The 25,363-nt window shown below is 43.3% G+C and overlaps 1 protein-coding gene across 1 annotated transcript in view; it reads left to right on the top strand.

Annotated features, from left to right (window-relative positions):
• Positions 1-25,363, top strand: part of COL27A1 (collagen type XXVII alpha 1 chain) — a 243,335-nt gene that overhangs the window by 7,246 nt on the left and 210,726 nt on the right. The window contains exons 2-4 of the mRNA XM_051979980.1: positions 2,266-2,336; positions 8,713-10,625; positions 22,324-22,377. Of these exons, the coding sequence (XP_051835940.1) occupies positions 2,266-2,336; positions 8,713-10,625; positions 22,324-22,377 (2,038 nt within the window). The remainder of the gene's footprint in view (positions 1-2,265; positions 2,337-8,712; positions 10,626-22,323; positions 22,378-25,363) is intronic.

Raw genomic sequence — 25,363 nt, 5'->3', positions numbered from 1 at the left:
TTTATTATTGTTCAGTTGTTTTTAATTGTATGCAACTCCTTGCAACCCCATTTGGGGTTTTCTTGGCAAAAATACTGGAGTGAGTTGTTATTTCCTTTTCTAGCTCACTTTACAGATGAGGAAACTGAGGCAAATAGGGTTAAGTGTTTAGTAAGTATCTGAGGCTAGATTTGATTTCTTTTTTTTTTCTTTTTTTTTTTTTTTTTAGATTTGATTTCAAGAAAAGAGTTTTCCTCACTCTTGGCCATTGCCCTATACACTGTACCACCTAGCTTGGGAACACTGACTTTAGAGTAGAAGGACCAGTTTTGAGTTCTAGCTCTCCTCACTAACCAGCTTTGTGACTTCTAAATCCTCTTAATCTAAGGGACATTTATTCTCTTTTGTCTTAGTTTCCTCAGCTGAGATATTTGAACTATTTTTTTCCAAATCAATATAGAGGATTGTGTGTGTGTGTGTGTGTGTGTGTGTGTGTGTGTGTGTGTGTATTCTAGGAAATCATTTAGAAACTTAGTTGTTAGCCTTAAACTACTTCCCCTGTATTTTTGGTGCCTGACCATATACATATGGAATGGAGAAGATACTAGCCTTCAGTCAGTCACATTTAGAAAATTCATGGGATTATAGATTTAGAGCTGGAAAGGACCTCATCAGTCAGGTAGTACAGCCATTTCATTTGATACATGGAGAAACCAAGGTCTTGGAATTTTATAGGATTTGTCCAAGAGCACACAGGTAGCAGATAAAAAAATGAAGACTTGAACCCAAGTCCTCTGAGTCCAAATCCAAGACTACTTTCTCTATGTCATATTGGAAGGATAGTATAACATGGAGTAAAAGAGCTCTATCTGGAATTCAGGGGGCCCTGGAAGTTTTCCAAACTGCCTTTAAAGGCCCTCATCAGTCGTGTTTCTTTCTTTTTAAAATATGGAAGCTGGATTAAGGTCTTCCCTAGCACTGATAAATGATTCTGAACTGGCTGGTATTTCTTCCCTGCGCTGCCAGAGACTGGCATCCCTCTACGGGAGTGTAGATGCTGCACTGAAGGTGTGAGAGGGAGTGCTAAGGCCAGCATTCTCTTCTCCTCTCTCACTCCAAACACAGCCAGGCCTTTTACTTTAGTTGATGGAGGGGTTGACTGGCACTGGAAATTAAAGGCTGAATTCTGCCTAGGAAAGTGGGACTGGAACCTGTAGGGAAGAGTGCCTTTCTGGACTCCCCTGGCTCAGAGCTACTCCAGAGGCCCTGGGCAGAGTGGGAGCTCTCATGGAAAAATTCAGGCAGGGGAACCTGTCGGGATTAAAGTCCCATCCATCTTTGGCCACACTTGGAGAAACTGTTCAGTTTTTCCACTAATGCCGGCGTTGTCTTGCCAAAGTGTTTTCCATCGATGTTTTGGTCTTTGTCATTGGGCCAAGTGTGTATAGAGTGGGCAGTAGAGGCTGGGCAGCCTGGGCCAGATGGAACCCTTCTCTGGGCTCCAGTCTGTCAATGTTGCCATCCATCAGAAGTCCCTGGCTTGGAGAAAGGGGCTATCAGTCTCCACTGTTGAGTTTGCTTTCCTTTATGATTTGGGGTTTCTACTGATTTTTGGTCCATGATGATACTGAAGTAGGACCCATGGTGTCAATGGGCAGGTGAGAGGGAGATAGGAGAGATCATGCAATGGAAAGAACCCTGGGCTCTAGTCCAGGATCCTCCATTTATTTGAACAAGCCTTTCTTTTCTTTGGACTTCAGTCTCCTTATATATCAAATGTCAAACCACTGCTAACACTTCAACCATTACCTCCCCTCAGAGTCAGGTAGACACAGACCAGGACCTTTTGTCCAAGAACCTAGGAATAGAAGCTCCCTCTAAGGTTTAGCCTCTATTGCTAAATTGACTTCTACTGCCATCATTGAAGGTGGCAACACTTTGCTGCCACCACCAACCACTGATCAATGGTTATCAATGGGCAGGTAAGCCCAAGAGCCCTAGAAATAATGGTCTATCAGCCTTTCTTCCATCCAAGCTGCCATTCTCATTGTCTGCGGGAGCAACTGTTGTGGAGATGGGACCTAGCAAGAGCTTCCACACAAACCCTATTTCCCAGAAGAATGCTGATTCTGAGTCTTTTATCTTCACTTCCTTGGAGAGATGGTCATTTGTGGCTTTGGTTTCCCTTCTGCCCTCCTCACAAGTGTACCCCTTGGCAATGGAATCTGGTTATTGGAGCTGGAAACTGATGTGTGTACTTTCTTGCTTCCCCTCTCTAATTCATAGGGGATTCCTCCTAGCCTGGATTGTCTTCTGCTCTACCTGTGGCCTGGCCTTCACCCAAGGAGATCCTGAAGGTATTTTTTTTCTCTCTTTTTAAGAATTTATTACTTTAGGAAAAAGGAACAAGGGGAAAAACATTATCACTGAGGGCTGTGGAGGAGAAACGCATGCCTTAAATTATGACTTACCTTTGGATGCTTCAGTTTTCTGCACCAGTAAAATGGGAACCATCATTATAAACTTCAAAGAATGGAAGGCATTATTAGAATATGTGCCTCTTTCCTGCCCCAACTGGATTTCAATATTCTACAAAATATGTATTGACTTTGTTTTGAGATATTGGAGGTGTGAGGGCATAACCCAGATGTTTGGGCAGTACTCTTTATTTGATATGTGTGAAAGAATTAAGTTGTGATTCTGATAACTGATAGGTTAAGAAGATGAGGAATTTTAAAGTAAAGGAATAAGCAACAATATAAACCAGTTGATGCCTTTTGACTTTTAAAATCACAGTGTACCTGTTAGATTTATACAATATATAAGCACACACACACACACATACACACACACACACACACACACACATATATATATATATATGTAAATACACAGAGAGACACACATATAAATTTATTAGATTTGTGATTTTAATAGTCTGGAGAGCTCCTATTATAACATTTAAGGAATGGAAGACATTGTCAGAAATCTCTGCTTCTCTTGCTCCTGACTACATTTCAGTATTCTAGAAAATATATTTTGACTTTATTTTGAGATATTGAAAGTGTGAGGGCCTAACCCCAGATGTGTGGGCAGCATTTCCTAGTTCACATCTGTGAAAAAAGAGGGTTATGAATGTGAAAACCGACAGCTTAAAAAGGTGGGTGTTTAAAAGTACAAGTATAAAGCAATAATAAAAACAATTGATTTCTTTTAACTTAAAAATCACAGAATGACTATTAGATCTATATAATATAGAGACATATATATATATTATATTTATACATTTACACACATGTATGTATACACACACATACCCCTATTAAATCTGTAATTTTCATGGTATAGCGAATTCTTGAAGAACTTCCTCCATCACTGCTGACAGCCACTGTCTCTGAAACTTTGTGTCATAAAGAGGTGCCAGGAGGCACTGAGGGTTGAGTGACTTGCTGGTATTAATGGTGCCAGGATGTGCCAGGGGGAGGACTTGAAGCTAGATCTTGCTGACCTCAAAGCCAGCTCTGCATCCATTGTGTCACATTTCCTCTACAGTATATGTAAATACTCTATTGCACCTCTATGAAGCAGGCAGGGCAAGTACTATTAATCTCATTTGAAGGACTAAAAATAAATAAATAACTAGGCTCAGAAGGATTATGTGATTTGTCTAAATTCATTGGATTAATCAATTAATTAATTTTTGTTTAACTCTTAATATATGCCAGACTCTGTACTGAGTTCTGGGCATAGAAAAAGAGGCAAAAGATAGCCCTTGCTCGTCCAGAATTTACAGTCTAATGGGATTAGATAGAGTTGTGAGATATAGAGCTATAAATATAAACAAAGATATAGAAAGAAGTTACTTACAGGATTAATAAGAGATAATGAATAGACTTAAGAGAAACTGGGAAAGGCTTCTGGTAGAAGGTGAGATTTTTTTGGGGGGGACTTAAAGAAAGCTGCCCAGATCTACAGTTTAGCCTTGTTTTGAGCCAAGGACCCCTTTAACATTCTTTTGAAGACTCTCTTCTCAGAATGATGTTTGTTGCCTATTGATAATGAAAAAATATGCTAAATTTTAGTTGGAGGTTGATAAAAATAAAGATATAATTGATTTTCCATGTAATTTCATGGACTCCAGATTCAGAACCCTTGATCTAAAGTTAGAAAAGACCAGAGGCCACTGAGTCCTACCCCACCTCCATATTTTCTGTCATTGTTCAGTCAGGTCTTACTCTTTGAAGTTTCCTTGGCAAAGATACTGGAATGTTTCATCATTCCCTTCTTCAGCTCATTTTACAGATAGGGAAACTGAGGCAAACAGGGTGGGTGACTTGTCCTGAGTCATCCAGCTACTAAGTATCTGAGATTTGCACTCGAGGAGATGAGTTTTTTGACTCCAGACCCAACACTCTATCCACTGCATCACTTATCTCCCCCTCATTTTACTGATGAGGAAACTGAGGCACAGGGAAGTGATTTGTTCAAGGTCACCTCAGTGCTGTCAGGGGATTTCACTCCAATGCTACATTCAGGATCTCCAACTCCAGAAGCTGTGTTCTTTCCACTACACTAAGTTTATAGAGGTTGGTATAGACAGCCTCAGAATTGGAGGCCAGTCCCCCTGATCCGAGAGGAAGGAAATCAGTTTGGCATGTGGAAAACTGGAATGAGATGGAGATGGGAGATAAATTAGGGGAGCTGGAAGGACATTTTCTTGGTGGTTACCCCCTCTACCACAGGAGGGCTTGATAAGGGAGGCAGTGTGGGCTGATAGAAGAGACTGATAGGGTGGCAAAGAAGGAGGCCGCGGGTCAAACAAAGTTAGTAAGATCCCCAACCCTTTCGTTCATGGTATGGTTAGGATTAGAACTCCTAGGTCAGAGAGCTCATTTACCCCTGCTGAGTCTCACAACTCCCATTTCCTCTTCCTATTCACTGGGGTTGTCCCATCGAGGGCCAGGGGAATCTCCTGGGAGAGGGGAGGGTGGGGATGACTCTCCCCGATCTGTTTGTCAAGCAGCCACCTACTTGTTCTTAAAACAGCAGCGCCTCTTTCTCCCTAGTCCTTGCTTTAGGGACAGACAAAAGGGGAAGGAGGGAATGACAGCCTGGATTATAATCTGGAGACCCTGGGACTAGGGGTGAAAGGAAAGTTGTGAGGCTTGTCTTAGCCGTAGTGCTAACCTAGCTTCAGAGAGGGATGGGGATGGGGTGAAACCCCAGGACCAATCCTGCAATGCTTTTTTGCAAATGTCATATTTTCCAAACTTGCTTCCCCCTCCTCCCCACCCCCACCTCCCCTGCAAAGTAGGTGAACAGCTGTCCAGAGCCCTGAGTCAGGCACTTGGGGGGGGAGGCATTTTTGGAGCAAGGTTTATGTAATAGAGACATTTAGCCTGCTCCAGCTGGAGAGCTTCGTTGGGTTGGCTCAGTTCTCCCATCTCAGCCATTTGGCCTGTTCTCACTGATTTTCTCCATACCCCCCCTTTTCCCCACCCCCACTCCTGACCCATATCTCTCTCTTTCTCATCCCCACTCCCACCCCAGTGACCAGATATTCTTTCATTGGTACTTTTATGGCTCTTGTACAGAATGAAAACAAGGGATCAACTCTGAATGAGTTCCGGAACTCTGGATTTAAGCCTATTTTTCAGGCAGCTAGGTGACACAGTGGAAGACCTGAGTTCAAAGAGTATAATAGTAACAACACTGTTGCTGTGGTTTGTTCTCTTTTTTCAGCCCTATTTGACTGTTTGTGACCTCATTAGGGATTTTTTTTGGCAAAAGTACTGAATTTATCATTTTCTTCTTCAGATCATTTTATACATCCATATCTGAGGTAAACAGTTAAGTGACTAGCACACAGCTAGTAAGATGAGTCTTCCTGACTTTGGGATTAGCATTCTATTTATTGTGTCATTTAGTCCCAATAACAATAATTATAGCTAATATTAATATAATGCTTTCTATGCACCAGACACTGCACTAAGCATTTAACATCTATTATCTCATTTGATCCTCACAACAACCCAGGAGATAGGTTTTATCCTCCACTTTATAGATGAGGAAACTGAGGCAAACAAGTGACTTACCCAGAGTCACACAGCTAATAAATATCTGAGGCAGAATTTGAACTCAGGTTTTCTGCCTCCAGGCCCAGCACTCTGCCCACTGTATCATCAGTTGCTTCAGACACTGACTATATGACCCTGGGGATAATAATAGCACCTACCTCTCAACATTATTGTGAGCAAAAAAAATGGGGATCATGTTTGTAAGCACTTTACAAACCTTAAAGTGCTATATCTAAATATTATTATGGTGGTTGTTGCTATTGTTGTTATTATTATTTTTATTTTGAAAGCCACTTGCCCTCTGTAGCTTCAATAACCTCCAAGGTTCTTTGCAGTCCTGAAGTTCTGCTTCAGTGACATCTTCCAGCTTGGACATTCTGTGTTACGTGCATGTTCTTTGGACCCCTCTAACTTTGACTTACTTCCAACTCCAACTTTCTAATGTTCTGTGTTCTATGTTCTAGCTCTAACATTGTATGTTCTAAGGCGCTTTCCAGTTCTAACATTCCATATCCTAAGGTTCCTTCTGTCTCTAATATTCTGGGTTCTAAGTTCCTGTCCAGACATTTTGCATCAGTCCATATTCTCGGGTCCTTTTTAGCGTAACCTTCTGTGTTCCATAGTCTCTCTCCTTTCTAACATTCTGTGTTCTAAGGACTCCTGCCAGTTGTAAATGACTGTCCCTTCCAGATTTAACATTCTATAATTATATCCTAGGAGAGACATGAAAGATAAGGTGCATATTATATAATCCTTCCCCCTTTACTCCAATACCCTCTTCCATCCCATTGATTTGACTGCAATAACTTAAAAAAGCTTTTTATCTTTATAAACACGTGCAAAGATAGTTTTCAACACTCACCCCTGAAGAACTTTGTATTCCAAATTTTTATTCCACTTTCTGTCTTCCCCCTCCCCTAGACAGCAAGCAATCCAATATAGGTTATACATGTGCCATTCTTCTAAGCATATTTCCATATTTGCCATGCTGCCTAAGAAAATGCAATAACATTTTACTCCTCCCAAATCTCTCTTTACTGTGACTTGAACCCAGGTTTCTTGACTCCCATATCTTTTCATTTTGTCATTTGAAAAAGAGAGAAGATAGAGGGCATTTAAATCTTAAAGAAAAGGGGAATGGATGGTGTGGGGGGAGACTTCCAAGTCCAGAGACATTAATTTCAGGCTTGCTTACCAGGGTTGCTAAAGTTCAGGAAGATTCCGTCTGGTCTTCCTTTTGTTCAGCTGGCAATTTAGAATCCTAGACTTCCCTAGATGAGTGAATTGTCCCCATCAGACCAGAGCTTAGGAATCTACCTCCTCATTGCTAATTCCCCAGATACCAACAACTCACTCCACTCAATCACTTCAGGGAGCAAAAGGCCAAAAGAAGAAGAAAGGAGAGAGGCTTGTAGGATCTTATATAAACAAATTTGGGAAAGCTTTTTTTTTGGAATTGTTGTTTCCTTTGGTCCATCAAATTCCATGATGGTAATTACCGGGCGGATGTGGCCTGTCTTGGCTCGTGGTCAGTTGTCCAAGCTCTAAGCTCTGGCCAGAGGACAGAGTTCAGGAGGAAATCTTGATTGCTTCTGCCCCATAGACCATTACACTGGAAAGTTTAACAGGTTGGCAAGAAATCCCTTTCTCCCTATATGACTTTCCCGATGGGAGCCTTCCTGGAGACCTCAGTACATTGTCTCAGGCATCTCACGGGATCAGAGTTAGAAGAGACCGAGAGGTTGTCGAGTCTAGCCTCCCTCTCTGCGCTTCCTCGGTGTATCTGCGGTTTCTCCGCTGGGGGCCAGTGAGCCTCTCAGCTTTAACCTGTAATCCGTGATTCCCAATGACGTGCTCTCTGCATTAGCATGAGGGAGCCTTGGGGATGTTTCTTCCTGAGCTTGCGAGTTATGTTCTGGTTAAAGCAGCTTACCAGTGAGGGCGGGGAGCAGGCGAGAGGCGAATGCGCGTGTCCTCGGTGTCTCTGTGCAGAAGGTAGCCTTCTCGAAGGCAGGACCTGTGTTTTTGCGAATCCCAGCAGTTACCATAGTGCCTGCTAGTAGGGATTTATTAAGCACGCACTGTGCTCCTATGAGAAAATATGATGCTATAGCCCTAAGCCCACAAGATCTGCTTGGGAAAATGAATTACACACATGGGCTAATAGAGACCAAGCCAGGCTAGTGCAGCATCATGTATTAAGAGTAGTAAGAAATCAGAGAAAGGGGGAATCATCAGGAGGAAGTGGGCCTGGAGGGCTCCACGGGAAGAGGAAGAGGGGCTTGAGCTGAGCTTTGATTGAAGGGAAAACTTTGATTGAGTGGAAATGGTCTTAACCAAAGCAGAGGGGAGTTAGTGTTAGGATCCATCCGCACTGTGCAGCGGAAGAAGGTTGGATCTAGAGTCAGAACCTCTAAATACTCCCTAGCTCTGAGACCCTGGGCAAATCACTTCACACTTATATTGCCTCAGTTTCCTCATTTGTATAATGGGTATGAGGGGTTCACCTGCCTTCTGTGGTTGTCCTAGGAGTCAGGTGAAATATTTATAAAGCATTTTGCAAACCTTAAAGTGCTGGGTAAACGCTAGCCCTCATTAATGGGGGCCACACACTTCCCCAAGACTGTAACTGCCTCGCCTTATTTCCCGCCCCTAGATGTGGATGTCCTGCAACGGCTGGGCCTCGGTGGGAAGAAGTCGGCCGGCGGCCGGGCCCCGGGGCTGGCCCCCGTCCCCCCAGGAGTCATCCCGTTCCAGTCGGGGTTCATCTTCACCCAGCGGGCCCGGATTGAAGCCCCCACGGGCACCATCATTCCCACCGCCTTCGGCACTGACCTGACCCTGGTGCTGAGCCTGTGCTCCCACCGAGTCAACAACGCCTTCCTCTTTGCTGTCCGGAGCCGCAGGAAGAAGCTGCAGCTGGGGCTCCAGTTCATCCCTGGCAAGATCGTGCTGTACCTGGGCCAGCGGCGCTCCCTGGCCTTCAGCTATGACGTGCACGATGGGCGATGGCACCACTTGGCCATCAGTCTCCGAAGCCAGGGGGCGACCCTCCTCACCTCCTGCGGGAAGCGCCGTGTGCCCATGGATCTGCATTTTAAGAAAGAGGACTCTCTCGATCCCGAGGGGTCTTTCCTCTTTGGGAAGATGAATCAGCACTCAGTCCAATTTGAGGGCGCCATATGCCAGTTCAATATTTATCCTTCTGCCAAGGCAGCTCACAATTACTGTAAATATCTGAGGAAGCAGTGCAGACAGGCCGATACCTACCGGCCACTCCTGCCCCCTCTCCTTCCCCTTCTTCCCCAGGACTCCGAAGCCCATGCCCATCTTGGCCTCCAGCCCGGCGCCTCTCTGCAGAGCCTGAGGAACCTGACCACTGCGATGCCTCCGTTGGCGTCCCTTAGAATGGCCAAGACCACCCCGGCCTTGCCCAGAGCCCCCGGCCAAGGTGCCAGGGCCACACTGGTGCCCTCAGCACCGACCGGGCTCAGGGCGCCCCCCCACCAGCCTGTGAGGACTAGTGCCACGGATCCCCGGGTGTCCCGATCCCCCACAGTGGGTACTTTGGTCTGGACCGTACCAGTGACTGCAAAGCCATTGCCTTTATCTTCAGGCAAAGCTTCCTCCCCTGTGCTCAGGCCTGCACTGATCACCCCTCAGAGCAACTCGACCAAACCTCCCGTTCGTGCCACGAAGCCTGTGCCCCCATCCAAAGCCAGCGTGGTTAAAACTCCCCTTGTTCCCAGTAGGCCAGTAACTCCTTCGGTCACTGTGGTCCCAGCTAAGAGGCCCCATCCCCTGGTCAAGCCGGTGCTGACCCCCCCCGCTAAGAAGCCAGTGCCCCCTGGCTCTCAGCCCAGCCCTGCCAAAGCCCCCCCTCCTCCCACAGCGAAGCCAGCCCGTCAGAACCCTGGAACAGCCAAAGCTCCTCCTCCCACTGCCAGGCCAGTGCCTCCTGCCGGGCGGTCCTCCCTTCCCGTCACCCCCACGACAGCGTCCCAGGCCGCTCGGGCCAACGTGGCCAGAAACCTCCCCTTTACCAGCAAGCCGGCCAAGCTGACCCACCCTTCAGTTAAGCCACCCTTGCCAGCCTCAGGTCCTGGCCTAACCCAGACCCCTCGGCCCTCAGCGAAGCCGGTGCTTCCTACCGCGGGGATCAAATTGTCCAGAACAATCCCTCCCACCTTCTCCCCAGGCTCTCCTCCTGGGCTCAACTCCACTGGTGGCAGAAAGGTGGCTGAGTCCGCTGTGAAGAAGAAACTGACTCCCAAGAACACCCCCCGGCCACCCAGCCATCCCAGCCCTAGGAAGACTGGCGTGGTCCCTAGTACTGTCTCCTTCCCTTCAAGCCTGAAGAACTTGACCACCCGGCCCAACCCCAAACAGGCTCAGCTCAGCCGTACGGCTGCCCCGGTTCTCCCGCAGCACCCAGCCTCCGGCTCCCATTTTGTGGGCGCTGTCACCCTCACTCACACAGATGGATACCTGTTCTTTGATCCGATTGGGCCCACCTTGTTCCCACTGCTGTTGGGCCCTCCGGGGCAGAAGGGAGACCCTGGCCTCCCGGTAAGTCTAGATGCTTTGTGTGCTCTCTTCCATCACTTTTATACTAGAATGTAAGAGGCAGTGGCCGTAGAAATCACTCATCTGATTGCTGTTTGCTCCAGTCTTTATGAATACCCCAGGAAGCTTTGATGAGGGTCGGGGCAACCCTGCTGTCCCAGAAAGAACACTGGTCTTGGGGCTAGAGGTTATAGATTCAAATGCTAGCCCTTCCAATTATTCTCTGATGGATTGGATTAAGCCGCTTTTCTTGGGCCTGATTCAGTTCCTCAGCCAGAAAATGAGGGGAGTTGGGCTAGTTTCCTTCCAGCTCTGAATTCTATGAGCCTTGCTTTTTTGTCATTTGATAGGTATAAGTCCAGGCCTGTGAAGGATGCCCAATGTCTTCTTACTACTCTTGACTTTATTATCTTGATATATTAAGTAAGGCAACATGACATCATGGAATTAGAATGGAATTTGGAATCAAGAGAAAGCTGAATTTGAATCTCTTCCCTTGATACTAGCTGTGTAATCAAAGGCAAATTCAGTTCAGCTGGATGAGCATCCTTTAAGCATATAATATGTTCAGGCAACTGCAGGGCGTGTTGGGGATCCAAAGAAGCAGCTCTCAAGGAGCTTCCATTCTGCTGGGGAGACTCATTTGCCTCTCTGAGCTCAATTGTAAACTTGGATAATATTGCTGTAGATATTGATCCAATAGGGTTGCTTTTTATTGTTATTGTTATGTTGTTTGTTTTTAGGCCTATCCGTGTGATTTTATCTGAGTAGGGCCGGTGCAGAAATTTATAGCCTTACAGAGTTGCCTGACTGGTTAAGTGATTTGTGCAGGCATGGGTTCAAGAGTTAGCAGTTCTTGTAACTTTCTCGGGCATACAAGGAGATTTAAACTCCTAAATTTAGATTCACAATCTAATGTTTTTGTTAAACTATATTTGCAGTATATAGGGCAGAATTTGGGGCTGATGGAAATAATTAGGAGGGGTAAGAGATGTAGTGCTATTAGCTCATACCCACAGCATGTATCAGAGCCAAATTGGAACTCGGGTCTTTCTGAATCTCACCAGCTGTTTCTCTTATAGATTTGAAGAACAATTTAGCTAATGCATATAGATAAAATGCTTATAAATCCCTATTTTTATTTTTAGACTATACTTTTTTTTACATATTTTCATATAAGTCAGGTTGGGAGAGAAAAAATCAAAGCAAAAGGGAAAAATCATGAGAAAGGAAAAAAAAGAGGTGAAAATAGTGTGTGTGTATTCACATTCAGTCTTCATAAATCTTTCTCTATATGCAGATAGCATTTTCCATCCGAAGCCTCTTTGAATTGCCTTGGATCACTGAATTCTGAGAAGAACCAAGTCTATCATAGTTGATCATCACACAGTCTTGCTGTTGCTGTGTACAATGTTGTCCTGGTTCTGCTTGTTCGCTCAGCATCAGTTCATGTAAATCTTTCCAGGCTTTTCTAAAAACAGCCTCTTCTTCATTTTTCAAAGAACATAATATTCTATGACTTTCATATACCATAACTTATTCAGCCATTCCTCAAATGATGAGAATCTCTACTCATTTTCCAATTCTTTACAGCAAGCTACTACAAACATTTTTGTACACGTGGGTCCTTTTTCCTCTTTTATGATCTGTTACAGACTGTGGCACTGCTAGATCAAAAGGTTTGATAGCCCTTTGAGCATAGTTATAAATTGCTCTCTAGAATGGTTGGATCAGTTCACAACTCCACCAATAATGCATACAATGCTTATAAATCTTAAATGCAAGGTAGTTTTAAAATTATGATTATGACATATTGGAAAGATGTTAGCTGATGATAGTAGTTGTGTACTTGGGTTGATAACAGGATATCATTTTAAAGTTCAGCTGGCATAATCATTAGATTATAGTTGGCTTACTAAGGTGGGATTCATGCTATAAAGACTGAGTTTCCTCCCAGACGTTTTGCTGATAATTCTCCAGTGGCTTCCACTAGACAGAAAATGATGCCTCTCTATCTCTGTGAAGAATGTCCCTTCTTGGCTTGTATGACCTTGCAGATGGAAGAACTAGAATTCAGATTTTGTCTCCCTGAGACTAGTGCTCTTTTCATTACACTAAATGTTTATGGAAATTAAAATCTTCCTGGGGCATGGATCTTCACCCCCTCTACCCCTTCCAGGAGAATTTTCTTTCTTAGATTGTTGGATCACAGAATTTTTTTTAAACACCTAAAGGGACTTTAGAACTATTGCAGCATCATAGGGTCACAGACCTGCAAAGGACCTTAAAGAGGATCTACTTCAACTTCCTCATTTGACACATGAGAAAACTAATCCACTGAGAATGTCCTAGAACAAGTTGGCGATAGATTTAGGACAGAAGTCCTGGATTCTTGGAATTGAATCATCAGTTAAATGTTTTCCCACTATATTCTTATCCCCAAATGACTAATATACTTCTAAAGTTTTGGCTCTCTCTTCCTTTTCTTTCATCCCAGACACCTGGCTCTTCCCATCCCCCTGCTGGGTCAGGTTTCCTATTGTTTCTTAAATCAGTGTTTCTCAGCCCAAACTACTAGGGAGACAGTGATGGCATTTTATCTTCTGTTTCTTGGACTTCTTTGTCCATCCTACCTTCAGCAATCAACTATCAGAAGGTAGGGAGCAGAATTAGGGAGAGGAAAGAAGTTTTGGGTGGTAGCAACAGGATAGAAAAAAGTAAACAAGAATGACAAGCTACTTTAACATTTTATATATTTATAAAGATGTAAAGAACTTTGGTAATAAAAGAGCTGGATGGATAAAGTACTGAACTTGGAGTGAGGGAGACCTGAGAATGCTACCCTTATTAGCCATGTGATCCATGTGAAATATCATTATCATTATCATTAAAGATTTGTTAGACCAGAGGAAAGTCCCCATAGACCAGAGATGATCTGTGGACCAGTGGTTGGAACAAACCCACTTTTAGTTATAGGAACCTTAGCAAAACAGTGGATCTGCTACTTGGGATGGAGGGTGGGAGAGATCCATGTCTAAGAAGATTTTCATTTCCATAAATAAACATGTGGAAAAGCACTGATCTTGGAGGGACAAGATCTGAGTTTCAATTCTGAATCAGAATTCAAGTATCATCAAGTATGTCAAGTAAGCTTGATACTTATAAGCTGCACCTTAGACAAATCTCTTTCCCTCTCTGGGTCTCATTGAATAGTTTGGATTTGTATAAGCAGAGGAGCAGCAGGCAGGAACATTCAGAACATTCTAGGTTACCAAGAACCGTCATTTGCCTTTAAATCCCCCCTCTTGGATGGGAGCGTCTATCAGGATAGAATGACATCCCCAGAGCTGATGGACTGACTCATCGGCAGGCTGGGCCACTAGACCTAGTTTTTAGGGGGCCAAGGCCACAGCTGCTGCTTCTCCCCTGCCTCGAAATGTACCCACCCCCAGGCTCTTTCATCCCCTGCCCAGCCTCTAGAGCTCCCCGCCAGCCTCTCTATTTCAAGTCCTTGTTCCCTGCTGAGTGGACAGTGGCTAGTGCTTGGAATTTCTTGCTTTTAAAAACACATTTAATTATTTTTGATAATCATTAGTAATAATATTTATACAGCCTGTCTCTAAAGGAACCAAAGCACTATTTTTTATTGTAACCATATTGTAAATCTTATGGAAATAATTTACATTACTTTTCAATTATGTAAATGTTCCCCAAGGCCTTGTTTTCTGAAATCCATTTACTCTGTTAAAACAGCACCAGCTAACACACACTGAGGGCATGATCCATGTTCCTTAGGGAAGGACACAGTCACATGGAGCTTTGTGAGCCTCATCTGACTGGGTGAGGGCATCAGAGGGCCTGGCTTGCACAGTGTCAAAGAGACATCACCCATCTTTCTAAGCTTCATGCCCCTTCTATTTTACAACTGCTCTATGAGGTAGCCAGAAGATCATAGCATTTACAATTATCAAGGATCTTACTTAGAAATTTCCAGTCATTTTTCAGGTAAGTGTGGTGATCTTCTTCCCAAAACGCAGCCAGGTGATAAAAGTTCAGATCTTTTATTATCTCCAATATAGCCCGGTTAGTTTAGAGGTCTATCTCTCTGCTTGGTTCCAAGAGCTCTCTCCGAATGTCGCCAAATCCAAAGGTCTGGTCCTTCATCCTCTGCCTCTGCTTTCTTCAGCCTCCAGCCAGCTCCACTCTTCATGTCACTCCGGTGAAAAATCTCCCCGAGAGCCTCTGTCTGTTTCTTTTATCCAAGAGGGAGGAATTGTGGGATACGAGAGAGAGGGATTGTGGGTTTGGTTTTCTCCCATAGTGCTCTCTGGCCCAAAGAGCTTCAAGGGAGGTGTGAACTCATTGAACTCCAATGAGTAAAGGTGTGAACACAAGCCTTGTATTAATTAGTTCTACTTAGTACCTTGTTTCAGGTTCTGCCCAAAACATCTTCTTGTAAGATTAGATCAACTCTAATTAGTTAGCAGTTAGTAAGGATTCCAACAGGTAAGGACTCAGGGAATTAAAGTATGTTGTCGAGGGGTTTATAACCAGTTTGTATCTGAGCCAGGTTTGTACCCCTTCTGACTCCAAAGGAAGAATTGTAAAGTTATTCCCATTTTATGAAATGGGGGTTGGGGAATAAGGTAGATGATGGTGAAAAATAAGCCTGGCAAGGTTAAGTGCTTTGCTCAGAGTCATTCAAGGGGCTTAAGGTAAAGCTGCCAAAATGATCCTTTCCACAGAATTTTAGAAGTCAAAGAGATCTCTTAAGATCATTCAGTCTAACTTTCTCATTTTAAAAATGAAGAAACAGTGGTTCAGAGAAAAATTAAAGGATATAAGCATTTATTAAGCTCTTAATATATATCAAGCATTATGCTGCACCCTTTATAAATATTATCTTGTTTAATCTTTACAGCAACCCTAGAAGGAAGGTACATTTTACAATTGAGGAAACTGAGGCAGATAGAAGGCTCACCTAAGGTCACACAACTGGTAGATATTTGAAGTCTTTTGGACTTAGGTCTTCCTAACTCTAGACTCAGTGCTCCAATCACTGAGTCTAATGTGATAGAGCTATCCACTAATGAGTAGAACTACAATAAGAACTGAGGGTTTCTGAACTCAGGAAGGCACGTTCTTCATTGTACCATATTGTCCCTGAGGTCTTAAAAGGAAGATAATATTTAGACTACCCTGGCTCCAGGCCAGTTTTCATGTTTAGAATCTGCTTTCCTTCTTGTCACGCTCCTCAGTACCTACTCTCTGCAGCAAATACTTTCCACTCCATCCTGCTGTTAGAATTGGGCCTCTAGCCATAAGGTTTCTCTGAGGTTCTTACCACAGCCCAGAGAGACATTTCTTGGATTTAGTGGGAGACTAGATTTGCCTAGCTTCCTGAGCCTAGCTGGATGGGTGCAGTGCTCTTTGTGAAACTACACATGTTTCTATGGAGTTTCTCCTTTGCCTCACTAAATCTCTAGTTCTAGTAATCTCAGCATCCTTTAAAACAGGGAATCATTACAAAATAGTAGATAGATCCCTGAATTTGGAATCAGGAGAATTGAGTTCTAATCCTGATTCCACTCCTATCTCTATGAAATCGAGTTAGTAGCTTCTTGCTGAACCTCAATTTTTTCACTGGTAAAGTAATAAATAGATTGGACCAGTAGTTAAATGTGAGAATGTCCAGTGTTTGGAGTATGATATGAATTCAGCAATTATATTTATGGTCCCTTTCAACTTTAATGGCCTGTGACCTTCAGCTGAGAGATGTTCCATTCAAGATAGAGTTAGGCAGAAGTCTCTGTGCGGTTGCACCTTTTAATCATACACAAACAACATAATTATTTTCATTTTACAATAGACAGAAGCTCAACCCAGACTTTCATTATTCCGTAGAGACTTTTGCTTGTTTTTGTAAACCAGGGCTAATCTTTATTTTAATAGAAAAGACATGGAATATTGGGTGTGATTTTTATAGATGGAAATGTTTTCATCTATGGAAGTGATGTGACTCACCTAAAATCACCTAGCCATTTAGTGTCAGAGGTGGGGCTGATATTCAGGTCTCTAGACTCTCAATCTTGAATTCTGGTGGCTTGCCTTCCACTTCATTTCCTGATATCATAAAGGTATGTACTGCCAGCTCGAGAAACTGAAGCAATCAGCTCACTTGCTGTTGATTGGATGGGTTGACCATATTCTATGAGAATGAAACAGTTCCCTTAGCCAATAACCATATTGGAGGAAGAGGAGAAGATCTCTCTAGGTCACACTGGGCATCAGGAAGATTCCAGGGAAAGATATTAGCTCCCCTCTGCCATGGCTGAGGGACTTCCCCCACAATCTGCACCATAGGGCTAGTGTGAGAAGGGAACTTGACCTTCTTCACCTCCCCTTCCAGGGGTCTTTAGCTCCCATGCTCCCCTCCCACTTTATTCCATGAACAGAGCAGTTGTGCTGTGTGCTGGCTTCAGAGGGCTCGTTGTTTGCTCGAGGTGGAAAATCCCACCCTTGCCTCATGAATCATCAAGGAAGCCACCCCAACTCAGGCTTGGTTCCCTGGAAAGAGATGGCAGCTTTTTTTCCACTGCTCTGAGAACAGGCAGGGTCTCAGATTGGTTGGGGAGGAGGGGTGGCAACAGAGGGGAAGAAAGGGAACCCAGCCCACTAGCTCCCTTACTTTGAACAAAGTCAGTACTGAAAACTTGAAACTCTCAGGCTGAGCCACCATTCAGAGACAGCTCAGAGACCCCTCCCAACATTCCCACAATGACAGATCCATATAACATTTCAATGGATAAGAGAGGGGGTTGGGAAAACACAGATGCTGAATCAGGTCAACACTTGAAGGAATTCATTTTTGCCCCAATATCATCCAATGAGCACATATCTGGACTGAGTTGGGGATGGCGACTCTCACTTGAGTAATTTCTCTGGCACTTGATGTGTCTGCTCTGGGCAGATGTTGGGTATGAGGTCAATATCCCATCCAGGCCTTTTTCTGCCCTGGCTAAAAGTTTGCTCATTTCTTCAGCTGAGGAAGTTTTAGGGTTGAAGACAGGAGGGAGATGCTTGTCCATAGTACCTGAGTCATAGGTACTATGTCATAGACATTGGAAGCACTTCATGAGTTGGGTTTCAGGGGTGATTTTGTCCCCAGGTCTGTTGTCATGAGAAAGTCTCATTATTTCCATCTCTGAAATGGGAATTATAGTTTTTTTTCCCTCTCCCACATTACAGGGATATTGGAAACACATATCAGGGAGAAAAAGCTGGGGAAGGAAACTGACATAGTCACTGAGAACTATATTGTCTAGATTCAGTTACATCCTTATCCTCAATTAGTTGTGTTTCTTTGGTGTTCCATTCTTTGCTCCTTGGAATTTTTCTTCATTTCTGAGTAAAATGGGAGTCTGAACCCCAAAGAAGTGGGTTAATGTTCCCCAACCTCTGCTCTCACCACCTTCCAGCCTAGACATGACTGAGAGCAACCAAGCAACTGAGCATTTGTAAATCTGTGTAGTCATACGTCAACTTCCTTAGAAGTACACCCACGGGAAGGAGGTTGGCCAGTGAATTGGACTGGCCCCAAAATACAAGCACATTTTCTTTGGGAAAAGTCTGTGCCAAAGTCCTTTGTAGCTGGAAGTCATAATTAAAGGAGGGGAATCCAGGAAAGAAAGTCAGGCATTTCATTTCCAGATGTGAGAGGCAGGGATTGTTCTTCCCAAGAGTTAAGTGGGAAAGTAGAGACTTTGAGAAAAGGACTTGACTAAGGTCATACTGTGAAGGAGGGGCAAAGACTGGACTACATCTCAGTCCTGGCTCTCAGTCCAGATGTCTAAGAGACCATGCAGTCTAAATCTCCATTATCTTTCATGTCTCAAATTGGGGCTATAGGATGGACTGGTGAGGAGAATGTTAGCCATATCCTTTTAAAAAAATTTACTCTTTCATGAGTGAACACATTGTTTTCTTAACTAAAATTTCCAGGTGTGAGAAATGGAAATTAATTATCAGCCCAGACATGCTGTATTTATTGTACTTTTTTTTCTACTTTGAACCAGAAATCTGGGGTATAGGGTAGGTTTTTTAAAAACAAAAATCTTTTAAAAGACCAAATTCCCTTGAGAATAGGAAATTATGGTGCAGAGAAAAGAGGCTAACTTGGAGCCACAATACCTCCTTATTAGCTTTGTCACTTTAGAGAAGTCTCTTCCTCTCTTTGGGTCTTGATTTCCTCATTTGTCACATGGGGAAAAGACTCCTTCCTTTGTCTCACAAAATTGATGTGAGAATGAAAAGGATGGTCAATATGAAAACTTTGGTAAACTTGTCAAAATTATAAGTCACTGTGCACATTTAAGGGGTTATTATTATTAATAGTATTATGTTATAATATTTCATTGATCTAAGAAATCCAGATAATGAAATGCCTCCTAGGCATGCAGATCAATACCTGCAAACCTTTGACCTTAGAGAGTTGGCTAGATCACTGGGAGATTAAATGACCTCTCTTGGGTCACATAGCTTGAACCTGGGTGTTCCTGGATCCCAGGCTGGCATTCTGCCTACTAAGCCATCTCCTGTTATTGTCATTTCTATTCAAATGAGGATGGGTTCCTACATTTCTCTGAGAAGCTTTTAGACATATTCTATCACTGCCCGCTCCATCCTCACATCATATTTGGGAAATCCTACCCTCTACCTGCCTAATATGTTGCTGCAGGATCTTGGAATGTCCACTGTAGAATTGAAAGGGATCTTAGAATCATCTGGTTTAGAGCTACAAGGGGGCTTTAAGGGGATCTTGTCCATTCTATAGAAAAGGATTGGACAGATATGGAGAGCTCACCCAGGGTCACTAGATAGACAGTAGCAGAGAGAGACATTAAATCTGGATTTCTGATCCTAATTCTAGAGTCTTTTCCATTGGGCTAAATTGCTTCTTGGAAGATAGAATATTAGAACATAAAACCTGACCACAGACAGGCTGGTGGAGATTATAGCCCTCAGATTGTTGGTCTAGAGAGCATAGTCAAATGGAAAAGGATCTTCAAGAACCTCTTGGGCATGACGTAAGCTGGATGTTTCTTCTCTTATTTCTGAATGGGTCTGGAGAGCAGATAGGGTCAGAACTCAGACTGTCTCCGAAGCTTTGGCCCTTTGAAAAGCCCGGTTTGTGTTTGGGGGAAAGAGGAGAGGGTACAGCTGGAACACTGAGTGCCAAGGAGGTGGTCTACAAGGAAGAAAACATTTCAGGAAGACTGACTGTAGGAGACATCAAAGATGTCAGAAGGGGAGAATTCAATTGAAAGAGCACAGGGGGAAAAACTCAAGTGAAGTCGAAAGGGACTACAGTAGAGACCTAGGAGGGGGACAACTGGAACTTTGGATTCTATCATCTATTTGGATGCCTTCTTCTAGCTGCTAATGTCGGGTCTGGTTTGTTTTAAACTGCTACTGTGGGTTGTTGGTCCAACGACTTGCCCTCCAGATTCCTCTAGTGCCATTACCCAGACTGACAGCCAGCACAATTGCCAGTCAGCCAATTAATAAACATTTATTAAGTGCTTGTTATGTCAGGAACTGTGCTAAGCACTGAGGACAGCAAGAAAGATGAGAGATGGTTTCTGCTCTTGAAGAGCTAACAACCTAATGTGGGAAACAACATGCCAATAACTAGGATAGAAATAAGTTAGATACAGATACAGATACATAGTAGATAGATATAACAAGAAAGTAGAGGCATGTATCTATGTATCTATCTATGTATCTGTGTTGGTCTATCTGTCTTTATGTCTATGTCTATCTGTCTGTGTCTATCTCTGTGTCTGTACCTATTTGTCTTTATGTCTATCTGTCTGTGTCTATCTGTATGTTTGTATTTATGTCTGTCTATGTCTGTTATAAGTTTGTCTGTTTTTGTTCCATCTGTCTGCATATATCTGTCTATTTTTGTTTATCTGGCTGTGTCTGTATTTGTGTCTATCTATCTGTGTCTATGTCTGTATGTCTGTCTGTTTCTAGGTCTATCTGTCTGTGTCTGTATCTGTTTGTCTTTATGTCTGTCTGTGTCTATTTGTCTATGCCTACCCGTCTGTCTTTGTCTGTCTGTCTATTTCTGTTTATCTGTCTGTATATCCATGTTGTCTGTCTGTCTTTATATCTGTCTGTGTCTATCTATCTGTCTTTATCTAGTTATCTGTGTCTGTCTATTTCTATTTATCTGTCCGTATGTCTGTTTGTTTGTGTCTATCTGCTGTCTATCTGTGTCTATGTTTGTCTTTCTCTCTTTCTGTCTATCTATCTGTCTTGGTCAGTCTGTCTGGGTTGGTCTATCTGGGTCTGTCCTATCTGTGCCTGTCTTCATGTCTGTCTGTCTGTGTCTTTCTGTCAGTCTTCATGCCTACCCATTTGTCTATAACTGTGTGCTTGGCTAGTGGGGCAGTAGACTAGAAACAGAGCAGGAGCAGCTTAATATGGTGAGAAGAGCCCCAATTTAGAAGTCAGGAGCCCTGGGCTCCAGTTCTAGGTCTGATTTCAACTCATTGTGGGATCTTGGGTAATGAGATTCTTTTCGTTTCTTCATCTATTAGACGGAGAGAATAAAGGCAGTCCCCTAGTCTGCCTTTTTCATAGGGTGGCTTAGAAGGATAAAACAAGATCATGCATGCATTGTAAAACATGAGGGGACGGAGAGGGGGAGTGATGACAATCTGGGAAAATGATGATCATTAAGTCAAGGGTAGGAATGTGTTGTTGCTAAGGTTCCTTGTAGTTCTTTATCTATGTTCTTCTGATTCTGGGATTATCTTAGCATCTGCCATCAATTCGGTATGTGATCTGGGTAATCCACTTGCTGTTGGGTGGTATCAGTCTTTGTCTGTAGCATGGGTAGAATAGCATAAAGAAGCCTCTTTAAGAATTTGGGATTCTCAAAGGGTATGAAGTTGTATGCCCCCATTTCTCTCTGGGGTGCTGTGAATTTTGTGGCATTTCCAGTTACATGTGCACAGCTGCTCTCCTACCATGCTTTAGTGTGTGGAAATTCTTCATGGCAAAAAATACTAGTGTCTTAGTCTATTTTCTGTTCATCCTGTATATAGCTTGTTTGCACATATTTATTTGCTTATTACCTCTCCTTTAGACTATGAACTCCTTGAGTGCCAGGTCTGACTTTGCCTCTTTTTGCATCCCTAGCACCTTAGCACATTTCCTGGCACATTGTAAGTGATTAATAAATCTTATTGACTATCTAGTGGGGAACAGAAAGAATCTGAGAACTACTACTCGAGATGGTCCCTCTCATCTACAAAATGTGGTGGGTAGATTACATGACCTCTCAGTGCTGTTAATCTCTGACATTGTTTTTTCTAATATCCTACATACTGAGGTTCCTTCTGCCCCTAGATCTTCTGTTTTTTTTTTTTTTTTGCTGAGGCAATTTGGGTTAAGTGACTTCCCCAGGGTCACACAGCCAGGAAGTATTCAGTGTCTGAGGCCAGATCTGATCTCAGGTCCTCTTGACTTCAGGGCTGGTCCTCTATCCACTGCACCACTTAGCTGCCCCGAATATTCTCTGTTTTAACACTGTATGCATTAAGGTTCCTACTAGTTCTGCCTTTCTTGTCTGTGATGCTGCTTGTCCCTTAGCAGTATTAAATACTCGCTTCTCTTTCTGTCCCTCTAGGGCCCCCCTGGCTTGCCTGGGTTGCCTGGAATATCAGGCAGAAGAGGACCCCGGGTAAGTAGTTGTCTCTTTCTTTGAAATATTACCATCTTATTATCCTGGTGCACTCCTTGTGCCCCCAAGTTTCCTGGCAGGTTCCAAGCAAAGATTGCTCTGAGAAGAAACCTGCTGGTCATATAAAGCAGCACCCATAAGACACCTTGGTAGCGATGTTGCTGAAATGTGCCTTCTGGGCCAAGCAACAGCCCCAGGCCACTGACCGAGGCCCTGGAAGACAGAGCGGGATGGCGCTTATTTTTAGCTCATAGCTCGCCAGTATTTCTGGTGAGACAATTACATAAACCCACAGCTCACTCCAGACCTGGCCCCCTGCTCTCTGGGAAGTTGGTTGGTGGAATCCACTCTGGCTGAAGCGATGTTTCCGTTTTCCATTTGTTCTCAGTGCATCCAGCTCCCCGAGCTGCTGTCAGCAGAGTAGCTCTGGGCCAGGCTTGGGCTTGTAAGACTGGGAAGGTCAAGGGATCAATGTGGGACTCTTATGGGAGGAAGTTGGTCATTTGTCTATGGGGTGGCAGCTGTCCCCTCTTGTTTTTAAATAGGACCAAGGGGCTAAAACTGAGAATGATTGTATAATGGAATAATAATAATGATTATAATAACTAGAATTTACATAGATGTTTCTTGCTTGATCCTCACAAAAACCCTGGGAGATAAGCACTACTATTTTTCCCATTTTAAAGATGAGGAAATTGAGGGAAACAGGGTTAAGTGGCTTTCCAATGTCAAACACTTAGTAAGTTTCTGAGGCTGGATTTCAACTCAGGTTTTCCTGACTCCAGATTCAGCTCTCTAACTGTTGTTTAGCCAGCTTTGTGGAAAATCCATCGATTCTTAAAACTGGAAAAGAACTTTAACTCAACCCTATACATTTTATAGGTTTATAGATTTAAAATATAAACTGACTAAACTGAAGCCACATTGAAGTTTAGTAACTTGCCTGAGATCACCTAGGCAGCTCATGGCAAAGCTGGAGCAAGAACTCAGGTCTCTTGTCCTCTTATTCTCCTTCCTTCTTTTCTTCCTTCCTTCTTCCTTTCTCTCACCTCCTTCCTTGTTTTACTTTCCTTCCCTTTTTTTTCTCTTAGAGCTCATAGACTTATATACAGATTTCAGATTTCAAGGAATCTATGAACTTGAATGGAAAAAAATTAAAATTTCATTTCTAATCCTATATATTTTGTTTTATAAATGTAAAAGCACTACTGTGTAAAAAAGGTGTATAAGCTTTACTTGACTGCCAAAGGAGTCCATGATGCAAAAAAGGTCAAGAACTCCTGCTCTGGGTCAACCCATTTCATATACTGAGGAGTTTTTTCTCCCCATTTCTCCCTCCTGCTAGAATTCTGCCATTCCATAGGCCAGAGTGGGCTGGGTGGGTAGATGGGGGAATCCCTTATCCCTCCCCCACTCTAATTTTTAAACTGAAGCATTTATGGAAACAATTTGTTTGGCCTCCTTTCAAATATTTTGTTCATTTCTCAGTGAGGCAGAGGCCTATATCATCCCTAACACCACCCTTCCCTCCTAGCTCTCTTTTCCCCAGAATGTATTGATTCCCTAGAATGAACTGGTTCTACATGGTTGGGTCTTAGTTTACTGGGTTAAATAGATAAAGGTTCTGAGGGGGACCTTGGTGTAATGGAAAGACTAGGGAGCCAGGAGTCAGGCTCATAGAATCTCAAGAACTAGAAAAGGACATCAATGGTCAAAGTAGAAGCCTTGGATGAATCCTGGAGGACAATATTTTTATAAGTGTGGATAAGTCATCTTATCAAACAAGGTAACAGATAGCTAGGTAAGGCAGCCAATAGAGTATTGTTGCTGAAGTCAGGGAGACCCGAGTTCAAATCCAGCCTCAGACATTTAACACTTCCTACTTGTGTGACCCTGGGCAAGTCACTAAGTTGTATAGTATGAACAGTGGCTACAAAACATTATCCCTTACACATCCATAATGTGGGACCTACAAATATATACAGTGCTCACATCTTCAGTGCTATGGGGTCCTATAATGCCTTCTTGAACACTACCCCTCATCCCCTTGCACAGAATCTTTGCTGGGAAGAATTCCATCTGGGGTGCCTGGTTCTGCTCGTTTCCATATCTCAATTCTAAGACTAGGACTTTGAACTGACAGTCAGCTCTCTTCTGTTATGTGCTACAAAACTGCTCCCTGTCCTTAATGTTTCAATTGCATTTCTGTTTCCATGTCTATCTACAGCGTATGTGTCTCTGCTCCATCTTGAATGTGGTAACTCTTCCTGTTGGAGTAACTCTACTGAGAGATCCCATGGCTGATGGGCAGAAGGAGAAAAAATCTCCTTCTCTGCTGTCTTTTGGTTAGGTGCAGGAGTCACACTCAATGTGGCTGGTCCCTTCCGCAGCTAGACCTTGACTGCTTCTTGGGCTGGCAGGCTGACAGGGTTTTGGCCAGTCTTCAAGCAACCAGTGAAAATCTGCCCTTCTAATTCCATCAGGGAAAGCTCCTTCATACCTCATAAAGGGATAATAAGGTGTAAACATTTCTTTGCACTTCATTTACATAACAGCAACTCGTTATTTCTGTTATGAGTAAGTGAATTGGGGGAAATGAAATTCTTCCACACACAATCCCCTCCCCGTTACATTTATTGTTGTTATTATTTCTGGCATTGAAAACTGATTGTTTTAAGGAAACTTCTAGGGTTATACTATCATAGATTTAAAATTGGAAGGGACATGAATGTCACCTACTCTTACATTTTACAGATGAATCCAGTGAGACCAGAGAAATTAAAATCATAAAAACAATCAGTAGCAGAACTGGAATTTGAATTCAGGTCCTATTACTCCACTCCTAGAACTTCTTTCCATTATACTATGCCTTCTCTCCAGACACAGGGGAGGGAGTAGATCTTATTATCAAACTTTCATGGCTGAATACTCTTGCCACACAGGGATGCCCTTTCTCAAGTATAGAAAGGGGGAAAATCAGAGCACA

This window comes from Antechinus flavipes, chromosome 2 (assembly GCF_016432865.1).
Source record: "Antechinus flavipes isolate AdamAnt ecotype Samford, QLD, Australia chromosome 2, AdamAnt_v2, whole genome shotgun sequence".
Taxonomy (NCBI): domain Eukaryota; kingdom Metazoa; phylum Chordata; class Mammalia; order Dasyuromorphia; family Dasyuridae; genus Antechinus; species Antechinus flavipes.
This window is presented reverse-complemented; position numbering and strand designations above follow the sequence as displayed.